Source organism: Canis lupus, chromosome 24 (assembly GCF_011100685.1).
Source record: "Canis lupus familiaris isolate Mischka breed German Shepherd chromosome 24, alternate assembly UU_Cfam_GSD_1.0, whole genome shotgun sequence".
Classification (NCBI taxonomy): domain Eukaryota; kingdom Metazoa; phylum Chordata; class Mammalia; order Carnivora; family Canidae; genus Canis; species Canis lupus.
Window position 1 is genome coordinate 21,222,280 of NC_049245.1, and position 15,361 is coordinate 21,237,640.

The 15,361-nt window shown below is 37.6% G+C and overlaps 1 protein-coding gene across 1 annotated transcript; it reads right to left on the minus strand.

Annotated features, from left to right (window-relative positions):
* Positions 1–2,322: 2,322 nt before the first annotated feature.
* On the minus strand, positions 2,323–6,875 carry DEFB126 (defensin beta 126). Its single transcript, NM_001284438.1, has 2 exons — positions 6,818–6,875; positions 2,323–2,579 (listed from the first exon to the last, which is right to left on the minus strand). The coding sequence occupies exons 1-2, from the start codon at positions 6,873–6,875 to the stop codon at positions 2,323–2,325; spliced, it is 315 nt and encodes a 104-aa protein (NP_001271367.1).
* Positions 6,876–15,361: the final 8,486 nt, after the last annotated feature.

Below are 15,361 nucleotides of genomic sequence, written 5' to 3' on the forward strand. Positions count from 1 at the left end.
GTGGTTTTCAGAGCTCATGCTTGAGGACTATGCGACTCTGCAGGATGAAAAACTAACAGGTTAGAAGTCAGCCTTGAGGATACCTTCAGGTTTAACATGAGATGAGTTAGAGATATGGCCTTGGGAGCAGCAGAACTGCTTCCCAAATGTGGCTGGCTGCTCTTGTTCAAGATCCTTTACCTACAGGAACTCAGATTTTTCATATTTTAAATGAGAATAACCTATACCTCACATACTTTTTTTAAACCCATATTTCATAGCATTTCATTAAGTATCAGAGACTGTGCTCAGTGTTCAAAGTGCTTATTTAACTTTTAGACCTATTCCAGGAGGTCAGTGTATGATTATACCTGTCTTACCAATGAATAAACTGAGGTAGAGACCACATAATAAGTAAACATAGTAAAAGGAGAACCTAGATATGTTTTGCTCTAGTTTCCTTAGCTTTAATCATGTTATCATAATTCTTATAGAAGGCTTTTATTTAATTACATTGTGCATCAATGTGCTTGGCACATTCTGGATTCTCATACAATGAAGATTCCTTCAAAAGCAGAGAAGGGTTATTTGCCACCTAAGTTCCAGCATGGGATGAAAAAGGAATGGATGTAAGGGAAAAAGTAGGGTAAAGTTTCAGGCTGCCACACTAAGATGATATTCCTCACCCATAATCACAGTGATCATAGCTCTGAGGTGTTTGCAAGGTAGTGATCAAGATGATTACTGAGGGGAAAGCACAGTGAGTTCTACCAGGAGCCTTTAAAATCCCATCTGGCTATTCAGTGAGATCCTCTGATCTTAACCTCTGTCACAGCCTTCTTTGCATTGCAATGAACTTCCTTCCCCCCAGGTGAAACATGGCTGCTAATCACCATACCCATGCAAAACAGCCATGGTCTAGTGAGCAGGGCCCTCGGGAACTGTGCCTTTCTGCTCTTCCCCCAGGAATCAGCAACCTGCTATGGCTAAATCCTTATGTTGTGAGTAAATTTGAATATACTACTCTAGCAACCTTCAAAGGACCCTGAGTGGGACTAAATATTTTCTTTATTCTTCAGCTTCATGAATTTAGGCTTAAAGGTGGGAAATTAATTGTCCACAGACTGAATAACTGAATAGTTGGTGGGACCATGAGTGACCTCATAGATGTCTGACTGTGAAGCTCATGTTTTTTTCCACTGCCCTCCTGTGCTGAAGTGACCTGCCTCTGTCCATCCCCTTTCCTGTGTGAGTTCATGAGTTCTGCCTACAATGAGAGCCATGGGAGTAAAAGGCAATGATGTCCTGCTAGTTTGGGATGACCTACCCCTCAAATTTCCTCTGCTGGATGATAACATAGATCATAGATGTGTCTGTTTCAGGATGCAGAGGCCAGTCTCCTGGAAGAGATCTAGAATAAATGAAGGTGATATTTCATTCTGATTATTTTCTCTGACTTATGTGGGCAGCTCTTAAGGAAAAAGGCCTATGAATAAACATGAATAACTAAATAGACCAGTATTTACATCACACTACAGAGCTCTTACTCTCCTTTCTATCCTCTCTAAATTGGCCATTATATTCAGATTTCCAGGGAAAGAAGAAAATTGGATAACATCAAAGTAGAGTGATAGAGTGCTCTTTTTTTTTTTTTTTTTGATAGAGTGCTCTTAATAGTCAATTAAGTCTATCTCAGTTCAAATGCCTGCAAACCAGTATTTCTCTTCTTTGAAGTGAGGTCACAATACCTACATCCTAAGGTGGTTGTAGGAAACCCAATAAGAGAATGGATATGAAAGCTTATGGTAGGAATGGTTTTGTATTATTAACCACTTGAAAAATATTTGGCAAATGCCTTCAATCTGTAGGAGGAGGCCTTCAAGCATTCCATATTATGGACCAGTAATTCTCAAAGTGTGGCTCTTTGAGTAGCAACACCAGCATCACCTGGGAACTTGTGAGTAATGCTAATTCTCAAGCTCTATCACAGAATCAGAAACTGGAAGTGAGAGCCAGAAGTCTGTGTTTTGCAGTCTCTCTGGGTGTTTCTGTTGTGCTTTAATGTTTGATAATCACTGCTATCGGCAGATTGAGGCCTAGGAAACTGTCTTCAGTGATGACACCACTTCTGTCCATCCATCCCTAATGAGTGTTTTGGACTAAGCCTCACTTGTGTCTGGCATCTGCCTTATTTGCATCCCTCCTCTGGCACTGCTAGTGCTAAGGAGATGTGACGTGAGTGGAGGGACAGTGGGGAGGGGAGTAGAGAGAAGACTGAGCCCAAAATAAGGCCCTTTGCTTTAATGAACCAGGGATCCTCTAAGGAGACAGAAGCTGAAATGTTCAAATAGTAGAAGCAGTGATCACCATTAGTGTAGTTTTCAGTTTCTTAGTAGTTGATAGTTGTTGATTCTTAACAGTTGGCATAAAGATTTTATTACTGGAACTTAAGGGTTTAATTTTATTGTCAGTAGCCAGAACACAGCACACCTTGTGTCTGTCACATCTCCATTTCAGATAATCTTTTTGAAGTTCTCCACTAATGCATTTCTTCTTGCAATATCCCATTTTGTTTTCACACCTTCTCAAAAATAAATGACCTGTGTAAAGGAATTGTTTAACTCATTAAACCAAAGATATTTATCAAAATAAATTTAAACATTGAACATTGACTATTGAAGTCTTTTTCAGTTGCTTTGTTGTATTTGTCCTAACAGTGAAAACTTCCTCTGAGGAATAAATGAGATTTTATGAATACAGAAACATATGAATTTATATACATATGTAAGAACTTACCGTTCCTGAAATGAGAATTCTGCATGCAAACTTTCCCCAGAATTCTATTTTTCATTTTTTTAATGAAAAAAATTACATATCATTACACATCAACACAAAATCCCCAGTTTTCTAAAGTGTAACCAAAACACATTTAAACACATAAGTAGAACTCACAAGCTATCCTCCTATAACATATGAAATGCTTAAATCATTGTTGTAATGCTTCTCAGAATTATCAAAACAGACATAGCTTTTGTTGACACTTGGGGGATTTTGAGAATATCATTACATGTTTCTGAGATCCTACAAATTTTATTTGGAATGTAATTCTATGCTTGTCTTACATATGTTGTTAATAATGTATCAACTGATAGACAAATACATCTAAAGTTTTAACATATAAACATTGATTATATATGCATAATTCTTGGTAATTTTAGTAATAAAATATAAAAGAGGCATTTTACTAGGAACATACTAATCAGAGAGACATTCTGCAGGGTATAAATATTTTGTAGGTACATAATATGTGTGCATATTACATACATATACAAAGTCTTCCATCAAATGGTTTAACATATAGAGGGCCATGAAGAGATGTTTGGACTCTTCCCCATCTTGCTCTATGTTGAGTCATATTTTCTTTTATTCAATCAAAATATATATAATCAGAATTAAGCAGAACAGACAAGGTCAGGTGCTTACATTGGAAAAGAGGAGAAAGAAAATAACAAGTAAATAGCTACAGGTTGGTCTAAGTATTATTATTATTATTATTTAAAGATTTTATTTATTTATTCATGAGAGACTCAGAGAGAGGCAGAGACATAGGCAGAGGGAGAAGTAGGGAATCCTAATGCAGGACTCAATCCCAAAATCCCAGGATCATGACCTGAGCTGAAGGCAGACGCTCAACCACTGAACCATCCAGGCATCCCATGATCTAAGTATTATTAAGGAAAGAAATAATGTAACAGAGAAACTGAGTAGATCTACTAATGACAGGATGATAGAATTACCCCTAAGGAAGTGATAATTTGATGCTAGACATGAATGATAAAAAGGATCCAGCTCTGTGAAGACCTAGAAGGTGTTAGAAAGAAAGGGAGTAGCGTATGCAAAGGCCATGAGCTGGTGAAGAGCTTGATGTACCTGAGGGACTTCTGCTGTTTTCATGACTCTTCTCCCTCTTCATATTCTGTGTGTCTTAAGGGCTCTTGGAATGATCCTTGGACTTATACTCCCTTTCCAACCACGCCTTCTTTTATCCTTTTCCTCACTGTAAAAACAAACATCTCCATGAATGGGACACTCAAAAGTCTTTCTTCAGCTGGGATATATGGATGGAAATCTAGATCAAATCTGTTGTTTCCTTCTTTCCATTCCTGATGTTCCACGTGTCTTGGTGTTTTGAGGATTTTCTCTCCCAAATATATGTATTCCACTTTTAATGCCACTAGATGTTGGAGATGGATTGGCTAATCTTACAGGATAATCCTGAATTGCTTGTGTTTGTCTAGAAAATGAACCTGAACTTTCTCAGGGCCCTTTGCTTTAAAACTAGAACATCATGTGAGTGTGTGATGTATGTTAATGTTCCCAGAGGCAGGGAGAAAAATTGTACAACCTAAACTCATAGAATTTTGAGGTTACTTAAGACCAGGAACATTTTCTGAGACATTTCTCATACCATTATTAATTTTCTCCTATCCTTCAATTTGAACAGTTTGCTAGTAGTAGAGAATGGAAACCATTATATTCTTGGAGGCAGGCTGTAGAATAACACAATTATCTTTCTGTTAGGAAATTCTTCCTCAAAAAGTTAGTTTGGTACTTTGTGGCATATATTCAAAAATTACAGATAAGATATAGTCCAGTGGGCAGCCCGGGTGGCTCAGTGCTACCTTCGGCCCAGGGCCTGATCCTGGAGACCTGGGATTGAGTCCCACATCAGGCTCCCTGCATGGAGCCTACTTCTCCCTCTGCCTGTGTCTCTGCCTCTCTCTGTCTCTCATGAATAAATGAATAGAATCTTAAAAAAAAAAAAGATATAGTCCAGTGTAAAAAATAGAACCATAGAAAATATAAAACACAAGTAACTGTTCTCAATACTGGAAAGAACTTTCTAAGCTAATGGAGAATACAAAGAAAAATACTAATAGATTTGATATGAAAATGAAAATTTCACACCTCAATAAATTAATAAAAAATTAAAAAGTGACCAATAGGTGATTGCCTTGGGTTTGTGGGGCCAAGTGAGGAGTGACTGCTGATGGGCACAAGGTTTCTTCCTAGGATGATGAGGAGATTCTAAGTTTAGATCATGGTGATAGTTGCATAATTCTCTAAATAGACTAAAATGCATTGATTTATATATTTTATTTTTTTTAAGATTTATTTATTTATTTATTCCAATGCGGGACTCGATCCCAGGACTCCAGGGTTAGGCCCTGAGCCAAAGGCAGGCGCTAAACTGCTGAGCCACCCAGGGATCCCCGATTTATATATTTTAAATGAGTGGGCTATATGGTATACAGAATTTATCTGTATCAATAAAGTAAAAAATAACCAACACAATAATTTGCAATGCATAAAATGCCAAAGTTAACATACCTGTCAGATAAAAGTATCAAATTAATAAGAAAACACTAATATGCTAAGAATAACCATTTGAAAATATATGCCAGTTCCCTGATAAAAATAATGTCTTGTCATAGATATGAAAGTACATATCAATAAAGGTACTAAAAGCTAGCACACAATATTTACATTAATATAAAATTTCAAAGTTAATATACTAATCTAGGAAAACCTAAATTAATTAGTGAGAAAGTACTAACATACTAAGAGTGACCATTTGAAAAATGTATGGTGGTTCTCTTAAAAGAAATACTATGATGTAACCTGGAAATGAACTTCTAAAATTTGCTTATATACAGAAATCCTACAATGATTTATGAACTAGATTACAACACTTTATAATACTAACACATTGGAAAAAATAACTTGGGACGCCTGGGTGGCTCAGTGGTTGAGTGTCTGTCTGCCTTCGGCTCAGGATGTGGTCCTAGGGTCCAAGATTGAGTCCCACATCTGGCTCTTTGCAGAAAGCCTGCTTCTCCCTCTGCCTGTGTCTCTGCCTCTCTCTCTCTCTGTGTGTCTCTCATGAATAAATAAATAAAATCTTAAAAAAAAAAAAAGGAAAAAATAACTTGATGCAAGCAAAGTCTTTCCAAACAAATGTTGGAATAAAAATAGAATAATGAACATCTATGGCAAACCTTATTTTTGAGGAATATTTAAAGGTCTGTAAAATTCACAAAACATTAAATTAAGCAGTTAGGTTAGAAACATGACATATGACTTGGTCAACATTTAGAAAATATAAGAGGTTATTAAATTGTAACCAATTTTTTTTGATTTCCCAAGTAGAGTATTCCTGTCTTAATTTTGTAAATATGAACTATAGAATTAATTAAAAAGAAGGAATGTTTACACGAGAAGCCTGAAATGTGACATGGGTCTTCCAGCAGTTCTGAATCTTTTCCCCATGTCCACCCAGGATAGTTTCCTTCACTTTTCCACTTTACAGTCCTACAGATATTCAGAAATAGCCTTTCCAGTCTTATTAATCACATCCAAGAATACAAAAATGGGGGATCTTCTCTGAAAGATCAAGAAAATTAGAAGTAATATTGTAGAATTGTTACTTTAGAAGATAACACCTGGTGCCATACAAAGTGAAGTGAGGCAGGGCTGGCCTGAGTTGGCCCTCGGTGATAGGATAGAGGGCGGTTTGGAAAGTCAGGTCCATCTCTGCATTTGGGTACTAATTATTCTCCCTCAGTTTCAACCATAGTCACTGCTCCATTGTGAGATCTCTTAGATCTTCTCTTGGGATCTCTTAGAAGAGAGATGTTCTAAAGAAACAGAGCAAACCTCAGTCTCCTGTCCTGTGAAAACACTTTCCCCCATTCTCATGGAGAGTTTGACAATAGGGATTCTATGTGCAGGACCCTGTTCTAGGTTAGTGTTTCTTTTCCCCCAAGATTTTATTTACCTGAGACCAAGTGAATCAGGAGGAAAAAAATTGCGAAGGTGAATAATAAGGACTTCATAGCTCCTGAAAGACAGTGGGTTCTATGGAGTCCAAAACTCTATTCAGTGTGATTCTGGACACAGGTCTCTGTTGTCTTTTCTAGATGGGGTTGGGCTCAGCCAGTAGACCAGTAGCATATAGGATACTGTGTCAAACATAACTGCAGTCTATTGGCCAGAAGCTCTAATTGAAGCACCACTGTTCAGAGTCCTGTCCTAGGTATGTCGTTAAGGAAAGTGAAAGATAGAAGAAAAGGTGAAAGAATGGTATGGTAATTTGGAGAGAAAGGACACTTACAAGGGTAATTTATTTTGATCCTCTAAGCCTGGGCACTCCTACCTGGGTTTGTTTGTTTTGTTTACAGCTTCTTGTGTTGACTCTATTAGTGTTTATCTTACTGCATTGTGACAATCTGTTCACCTGTCTCTCCCTCTAAAATGGAATGCCTTTAAGGACACTGACTATATATTATTCTTTTCTGTTTTTCAGTAGTGGGTACAGAGAAGTACCTATATAATTGTTGAATGAACAGATTAATCCTCTTTTGATCATAAGCACTTCAAAAAGTTTTTTTTTAAAGAAATGTCAGTGATCAAAGATCTATGTACAAAGATGTCTTCAAATCCCCCTTTAAGCCCATCAGTAGAATATCATTAAATGAAGTGCATTCAAATGATTTAACATCATGCATCTGTTAAAAAGACTGCAGCAGATTTGTTTTTCTAAACATATTTTTGAGTGCAAAAGCAATGCTGTAGAACAATATAGTAATGATTCTAATTTATGTAAAACTGTATTGTGTGTATGTATGTCAGTAAAAGTATTAGCTAAAGGGGGTGGAAGGATACACATCATTTTAATAATAGTGTCCTCTAGATGGAACTGGTTAAAGACAGGTAGTCCCAGTAAACTTTAAATTGCATTAAAATTTTTTGAGTGGCCCTCTGGATTGTGGCTGAAATTCAAAAGACTTGAGATTTCCTTCTTTGTGAAGAGATTTTATTTTTTCATTTCTTTTACAGCTTTATTGAGATATAACTGACATATATTAAACTGTATTATTTAAAGTGTTCAATTTGATGAGTTTGACATATGCAAACATGGGTGAAACCACCACCACAATCAACATAATACTTCCTTCAACCTTCAAAGATTCTTTGTGCTTCTCTGAAATCCATTTCTTTCTTTCTCTTCCTCCATATTTCTCAGACAACCAATGGTCCAGTATCTGTATATAGATTTGTTTGCGATTTCTAAAATAGCACATAAAGAATGCATAGCATTCTTTTTTTAGCCTGTCTTCTTTCATCAGTGTAATAATTTTGAGATTCATCCATGGTGTTGGATATAATAATACTTAATTTACTTTCACTGATAACATTCCATTTCATGGATATACAAAAATTTGTTTATTCATTCACCTCTTAATTTTGGTTGTTTCTAGATATTGTTACTACAAAGCTGTTGTTGATCATTTGTGTGCAAGTCTCTGTGTGGATATATGCTTTCTTTTCTTTTGTATAAACAGCTAGCAGGGGAATTTCAGTCACAGAATAGGTATATATTTACTTATTAAGAAATGGCCAGGTGCCTGTCTGGCTCAGTTGGTAGAGCATGTGACTTTTGATCTCAGGGTTGTGAGTTCAAGCCCCATGCTGGCTGAAGAGTTTATTTAAAAAAAAAAAAAAAAGAAAGAAAGAACGAAAAGGAAAGGAAAGAAATGTCCAACTTCTTTTCCAAATGATTGTACCATTTTACATTCTTACCAGTACTTTATGAAAGTTCTTTTGGATATATATTCAGAAGTGGGATTGCTATGGTAGTTCTATTTTTAATTTTTTGAGGAACTTCTGTACTGTTTTTCCATAGTGGCTATCCCAATTTACATTCCTATCAACAGTGCACAAGTGTTCTCTTCCTCTGCATTCTTGCCAACATTTGTTATTTCTTGCCTTCTTGATGACAGCCATTCCAAAGACGTGAGATGACATCTCATTGTGGTTTTAATTTGCATTTCCCTGATGATTGTGATATTGAGCATCTTTTCATGTGTCTATTAGCCATTTGGATGTATTCTTTGGAAAATGTCTATTTAAGTCCCCTTCCTATTTTAAAATTAGATTGTTTGCTTTTCTGTTATTGAGTTGTATGAATTCTTTATATATTTTGGATATTAACCCTTTACCTGATATATGGTTTGCAAATAGTTTCTCCCATTCTGTGGGTTGCTGTTTTCATTTTGTTGATAGTTTCTTCTGCTGTGCAGAAGCTTTTAAGTTTGGTATAGTCCCACTTGTTAATTTTTGCTTCTGTTGCTTGTTCTTTTGGTGTCATATTTTAAAAATATTGTCAAGACTTGTGTCATTTATATGATACTCTAGACATTGCAAACCAACCTGTACAGAACTGGTAGAAATCTAGCATGCCTGAAGGCGTATTGTGTGCCAGTCTCAGCCTATCAATAATTGGTCTTGTGGTTGGACCAGCCCTTGTGGTTATGATTGCAAGATACTTTTCAGCAATAACCATCAGGAAACTTTGAAGAAATAAAGTTTATTACTTATAAGACATGGAGATTACATAGCACACCTGAGGCCACACAGGGAAGTCATGGGGAGAGAGAAAGTGTGCACAGGGGTCTGGAGTTCTGCTTTTATTTGGGCTGAGGGTGGGGTTTAGGGTATTATGGTCTCACTATTGGTGAATTTTAAATGTAAGAGCAGAAATTTAAAGCATTGGAAGAGAGGGACACCTGGCTGGCTCAGTTGGAAGAGTGCATGACTCTTGATCTCAGGGTTGTGAGTTTGAACCCTATGCTGGGTATAGAGATTACTCAAATAAATTAAACAAAAAAAATGTAAAGCATGGGAAGAGAAAAAAGTAGTGTCCCAAGTGGTCAGTTATTGAAATCAACCAAGATCTCTAAAAGTGACCTAAGTGAAGATGGGTAGGGGGCTCTTTTTCTAGCTCTGTAGCTGGTAATGTGTTTATTAGAGATAGCCATTGTTGAAGTGGATGCCTCTGCAATCAAAGCTTAAGTCAGGCACCAGCATTACAAAAACAAATAAACAACAAACAAAAAAACACAAAACAACTGCCTGGGTTTAGGCTATAGGGAGACTCCAGCAGAGCAACAGAGTGAGAAGAATAGGAGTCTGGACACAGTTGAGAGGAATTCCACAAGAGCCACCTAGGGTGATACTGCACAGGGCTAAGCTGTCCAGCACTGGGGACAGCCTCTCCCATTGAGAAAGTTTAAAGCAGTGAGTTAGTGCCCAGCTACCCCAGTTATGTGGGTCATGGCTGGAGAAACTTGTTTCTTTTCAGAAGAACCAAGAGTACCGAGGTAGGGCTTCCATGACAGGGGAAAGGGAAAAGACAGGGAAGGAAGCAGATAAGAATATCAAAAGGCCATAGAGAAAGCAATTCCTGTTGACTGCTTTGGGGTTTCAGTAGGAAGTCTACCTACAAACCACTAGGAGTGTCCAACTGGAAGATCTCCATACCTGGTCCTTCGGAACCCATAATGCCCCAGTGCTAAGCCCGCACCTCTCCCTACTTTGCAGCCAGATCTTTGTGTGGCCCACGAATGCTAGCAGTGAGAATAGTTCAGATACCTGGGTCTGTGGGCAAGGAGAAACCACTGGAGCTGCAGTGCCACCTTCTGGAAACTAAAGAGAGGTTTCCAGCAGCCTGACTGGTGAGTTTCTAACAAGAGAAAACAATAAAAGCTTAAGAATTCTGCCACAAAATGGAACAAGAAAGGTGGAGCTGATCTACCCATACACAACCTAGGAAACACCAGGTAAACTGATAACAAGGGACAGTACTGCATGGGAAGACAACCAGCAGAGATTTAAGAAGGTTTCTGCTGCTTTATATGTGAAGGCAGCATGAAAAATGCAGGAACATCACTATAAGATATCCATAATTCTCCCAACAGCCAAACTCAAAGTTAGAGAATATTGCAATCTAGCTGATAAAGAATTCAAAATAGCTGTTTTGAAGAAACTTAGTAAGCTATAAGAAGACTTAGTAAGACAGTTCAATGATATTAGGAAAAAAAAAACACATGAACAAAATGAACTCTTAATCAGAGAAATAGATCCTAAAAAGACCCAAACAGAAATTCTGGAGCTAAAGGATTGAATGAATCAAATGAATATAATAGAGAACATCTTTTGAGAAATGAGCAAATGGAAGGTATTTTAAGTGACTAGAAGATAGGAATTTTGAACAGAAGAGAACGAAGAAAAAAGAATAAAGTGAAGACAGCGGGTATGTTCTTTGGCACTGAGCCAAAGGGGAAATATTGGAATAATTGGGGTCCTAGAGAGAGAAGGGAAGGAGAAGAAGACAGAAATCTTAAAGAAATTATAACTGAAAACTGCCCAAACCTGGGGAAAACTTGGACACCCGAATTCACAAAGCTAATAGATCACCCTACTATCTTAGGGGCAAAAGACCTCCAAAATACAACATAATAAAACTTCAAAATCAAAGATATAGAGAATCCCAAAAGGCAGCCAGTGAATGAAGAGAGTGACTGACAGAGGAAACGATTTTAGGGTGTCAGCAGATTTCTCAGCAGAAACCCTAACAAGACAGTGGAGTGACTTTACCAGGCAAACAAAAGTTGAAGGAGTTCTTCACTACTAGACCTGCCTTGTAAGAAATGCTGATGGGGGAGGGGCAATATGATGGAAGAGTAGGGTCCCCAAGTCACCTGTCCCCACCAACTAATGTAGATAACTTTCAAATCATCCTGAAAACCTACAAATTCAGCCTGAGATTTAAAGAGAGAACAGCTGGAATGCTACAGAGTGAAGAATTTGGGCTTCTAACAAGTACAACTCATTTTTAGCCACTCTGCACTGAGCAAAATGACTAGAAAGAACTCACCGTGAAAGAAAGAATCAGAAACAGTCCTCTCTCCCACAGAGTTACAGAATTTGGATTACAATTCCATGTCAGAAAGCCAATTCAGAAGCACAATTATAAAGCTACTGGTGGCTCTGGAAAAAAGCATAAAGGATTCAAGAGACTTCATGACTGTAGAATTTAGATCGAATCAGGGCAAAATTAAAAATCAATTAAATGAGATGCGATCCAAACTGGAGGTCCTAACAACGAGGGTTAATGATGTAGAAGAACAAGTGAGTGACATAGAAGACAAGTTGATGGTAAGGAGGTAAGGAAGGAAGCTGAGGAAAAAAGATAAAAACAAAAGACCACGAGAAAACATTAAGAGAAATAAATGACAGCCTCAGAAGGAAAAAAATCTACATTTAAGTGGGGTTCTAGAGGGTGCCGAGAGGGAGAGAGGACCAGAAAGTGTATTTGAACAAATCATAGCTGAGAACTTTCCTATCTTGGGGAGGGAAACAGGCATTCATATCCAGGAGATAGAGAGATCCCCACCCCCTAAAATCAATAAAAACCATTCTACACCTCGACATTTAATAGTGAAACTTGCAAATTCCAAAGATAAAGAGAAAATCCTTAAAGCAGCAAGAGACAAGAGATCCCTAACTTATATGAGGAGAAATATTAGATTATCAGCAGACCTCTCCACAGGGAACTGGCAGGCCAGAAAGGGCTGGCAGGATATAGTTAGGGTCCTAAATGAGAAGAACATGCAGTCAAGAATACTTTATCCAGCAAGGCTCTCATTCAGAATAGAAGGAGAGATAAAGAGCTTCCAAGATAGGCAGAAACTGAAAGAATATGTGACCACCAAACCAGCTCTGCAAGAAATGTTAAGGGGGACTCTGTAAAAGAAAGAGGAAGTCCAAAGAAATAATCCACAAAACAGAGACTGAATAGGTATTATGATGACACAAAATTCATATTTTTCAACAGTAACTCTGAACGTGAATGGGCTTAATGATCCCATCAAAAGACGCAGGGTTTCAGACTGGATAAAAAAGCAAGACCCATCTATTTGCTGTCTACAAGAGACTCATTTTAGACCTAAGGATACCTACAGCCTGAAAATAAAAGGTTGGAGAACCATTTACCATTCAAATGGTCCTCAAGGAAGACAGGGGTAGCCATCCTCATATCAAATAAATTAAAGTTTATCCCAAAGACTGTAGTAAGAGATGAAGAGGGACACTATATCATACTTAAAGGATCTATCCAACACGATCTAAAAATCATGAATATTTTTGCCTATAATGTGGGAGCTGCCAAGTATATCAATCAATTAATAGCCAAAGTCAAGACATACTTGGATAATAATAAATTTTTACTAGGAGACTTCAACACGACACTTTCTGAAAACGACAGATCTTCTCAGCACAACATTTCCAATGAAACAAGAGATTTAAATGATACACTGGACCAGATAGATTTCACAGATATTTACAGAACTTTACATCTGAACGCAGCTGAATACACATTCTTCTCAAGTGCACATGGAACTTTTTCCAGAATAGACCACATACTGGGTCACAAATCAGGTCTTAACCGATACCAAAAGATTGGGATTGTCCCCTGCATATTTTCAGACCAAAATGCTTTGAAACTAGAACTCAATCACAAGAAGAAATTTGGAAGAAATTCAAATACGTGGAGGTTAAAAGACCATCCTGCTAAAAGATGAGTGGGTCAACCAGGAAATTAGAGAAGAATTTAAAAGATTCATGGAAACTAATGAGAATGAAGATACAACCGTTCAAAATCTTTGGGATACAGCAAAAGCAGTCCTGAGAGGGAAATACATCGCAATACAAGCGTCCCTCAAAAAACTGGAAAAAACTCAAATACACAAGCTAACCTTGCAGCTAAAGGAACTGGAGAAAGAACAGCAAATAAAGCCTACACCCAGCAGAAGAAGAGAGTTAATAAATATCCGAGCAGAACTCAATGAAACAGAGACCAGAAGAACTGTAGAACAGATCAACAAAACCAGGGATTGGTTCTTTGAAAGAATTAATAAGACAGATAAACCATTAGCCAGCCTTATTAAAAACAAAAGAGAACAGACTCTAATTAATAAAATCATGAATGAAAAAGGAGAGATCACCACCAATACCAAGGAAATGCAAATGATTTTAAAAACTTATTATGAGCAGCTATATGCCAATAAATTAGGCAATCTAGAAGAAATGGATGCATTTCTGGAAAACCACAAACAACCAAAACTGGAACAGGAAGAATTGGAAAACCTGAGTAGGCCAATAACCAGCGAGAAAATTGAAGCAATCATCAAAAACCTCCCAAGATAACAAAGGCCAGGGCTTGATGGCTTCCCAGGGGAATTCTATCAAATGTTTAAAGAAGAAACCATACCTATTCTACTAAAGCTGTTCTGAAAGATAGAAAGGGATGGAATTCTCCCAAACTCGTTCTATGAGGCCAGCATCACCTTAATTTCAAAACCAGACAAAGACCCTGCCAAAAAGGAGAATTATAGACCAATATCCCTGATGAAAACAGATGTAAAAATTCTCAACAAGATACTAGCCAATAGGATGGAACAGTACATTAAGAAGATTATTCACCATAACCAAGTGATATTTTTTCCCGAGATGCAAGGCTGGTTCAACACTCATAAAGCAATCAACGTGACAGATCATATGAACAAGATAAAAAACAAGAACCATATGATCCTCTCAATAGATGCAGAGGAAGCATTTGACAAAATAGAGCTTCCATTCCTGATCAAAACTCTTCAGAGTGTAGGGATAGAGGGAACATTCCTCAGCACCTTAAAAGCCATCTACGAGAAGCCCACAGCAAATATCATTCTCAATGGGGAAATGCTGGGAGCCTTTCCTCTAAGATCAGGAACACCACAGGGATGTTCTGTCTCACCACTGCTTTTCAACATAGTACTAGAAGTCCTAGCCTCAGCAATCAGGCAACAAAAGAAAGAAAAGGCATTCAAATTGACAAAGAAGAAGTCAAACTCTCCCTCTTTGCAGATGACATGATACTGTACATAGAAAACCCAAGAGACTCCACCCCAAGATTGCTAGAACTCATACAGCAATTCGGCAGTGTGGCAGAATACAAAATCAATGCCCAGAAGTCAGTGGCATTTCTATACACTAACAATGAGACCGAAGAAAGAGAAATTAAGGAGTCAATCCTATTTACAATTGCACCCAAAAGCATAAAATACCTAGGAATAAACCTAACCAAAGAGGTAAAAGATCTATACCCTAAAAACTACAGAACACTTCTGAAAGAAATTGAGGAAGACACAAAGAGATGGAAAAATAGTTCATCCTCATGGATTGGAAGAATAAATATTGTGAAAACGTCTATGCTACCCAGGGAAATTTACACGTTCAATGCAATCCCTATCCAAATACCATGGAATTTCTTCAGAGAGTTGGAACAAATCATCTTAAGATTTGTGTGGAATCAGAAAAGACCCTGAATAGCCAGGGGAATATTGAGAAAGAAAACCAGAGCTGGGGGCATCACAATGCTGGATTTCCAATTGTACTACAAAGCTGTGATCATCAAGACAGTGTGGGGATCCCTGGGTGG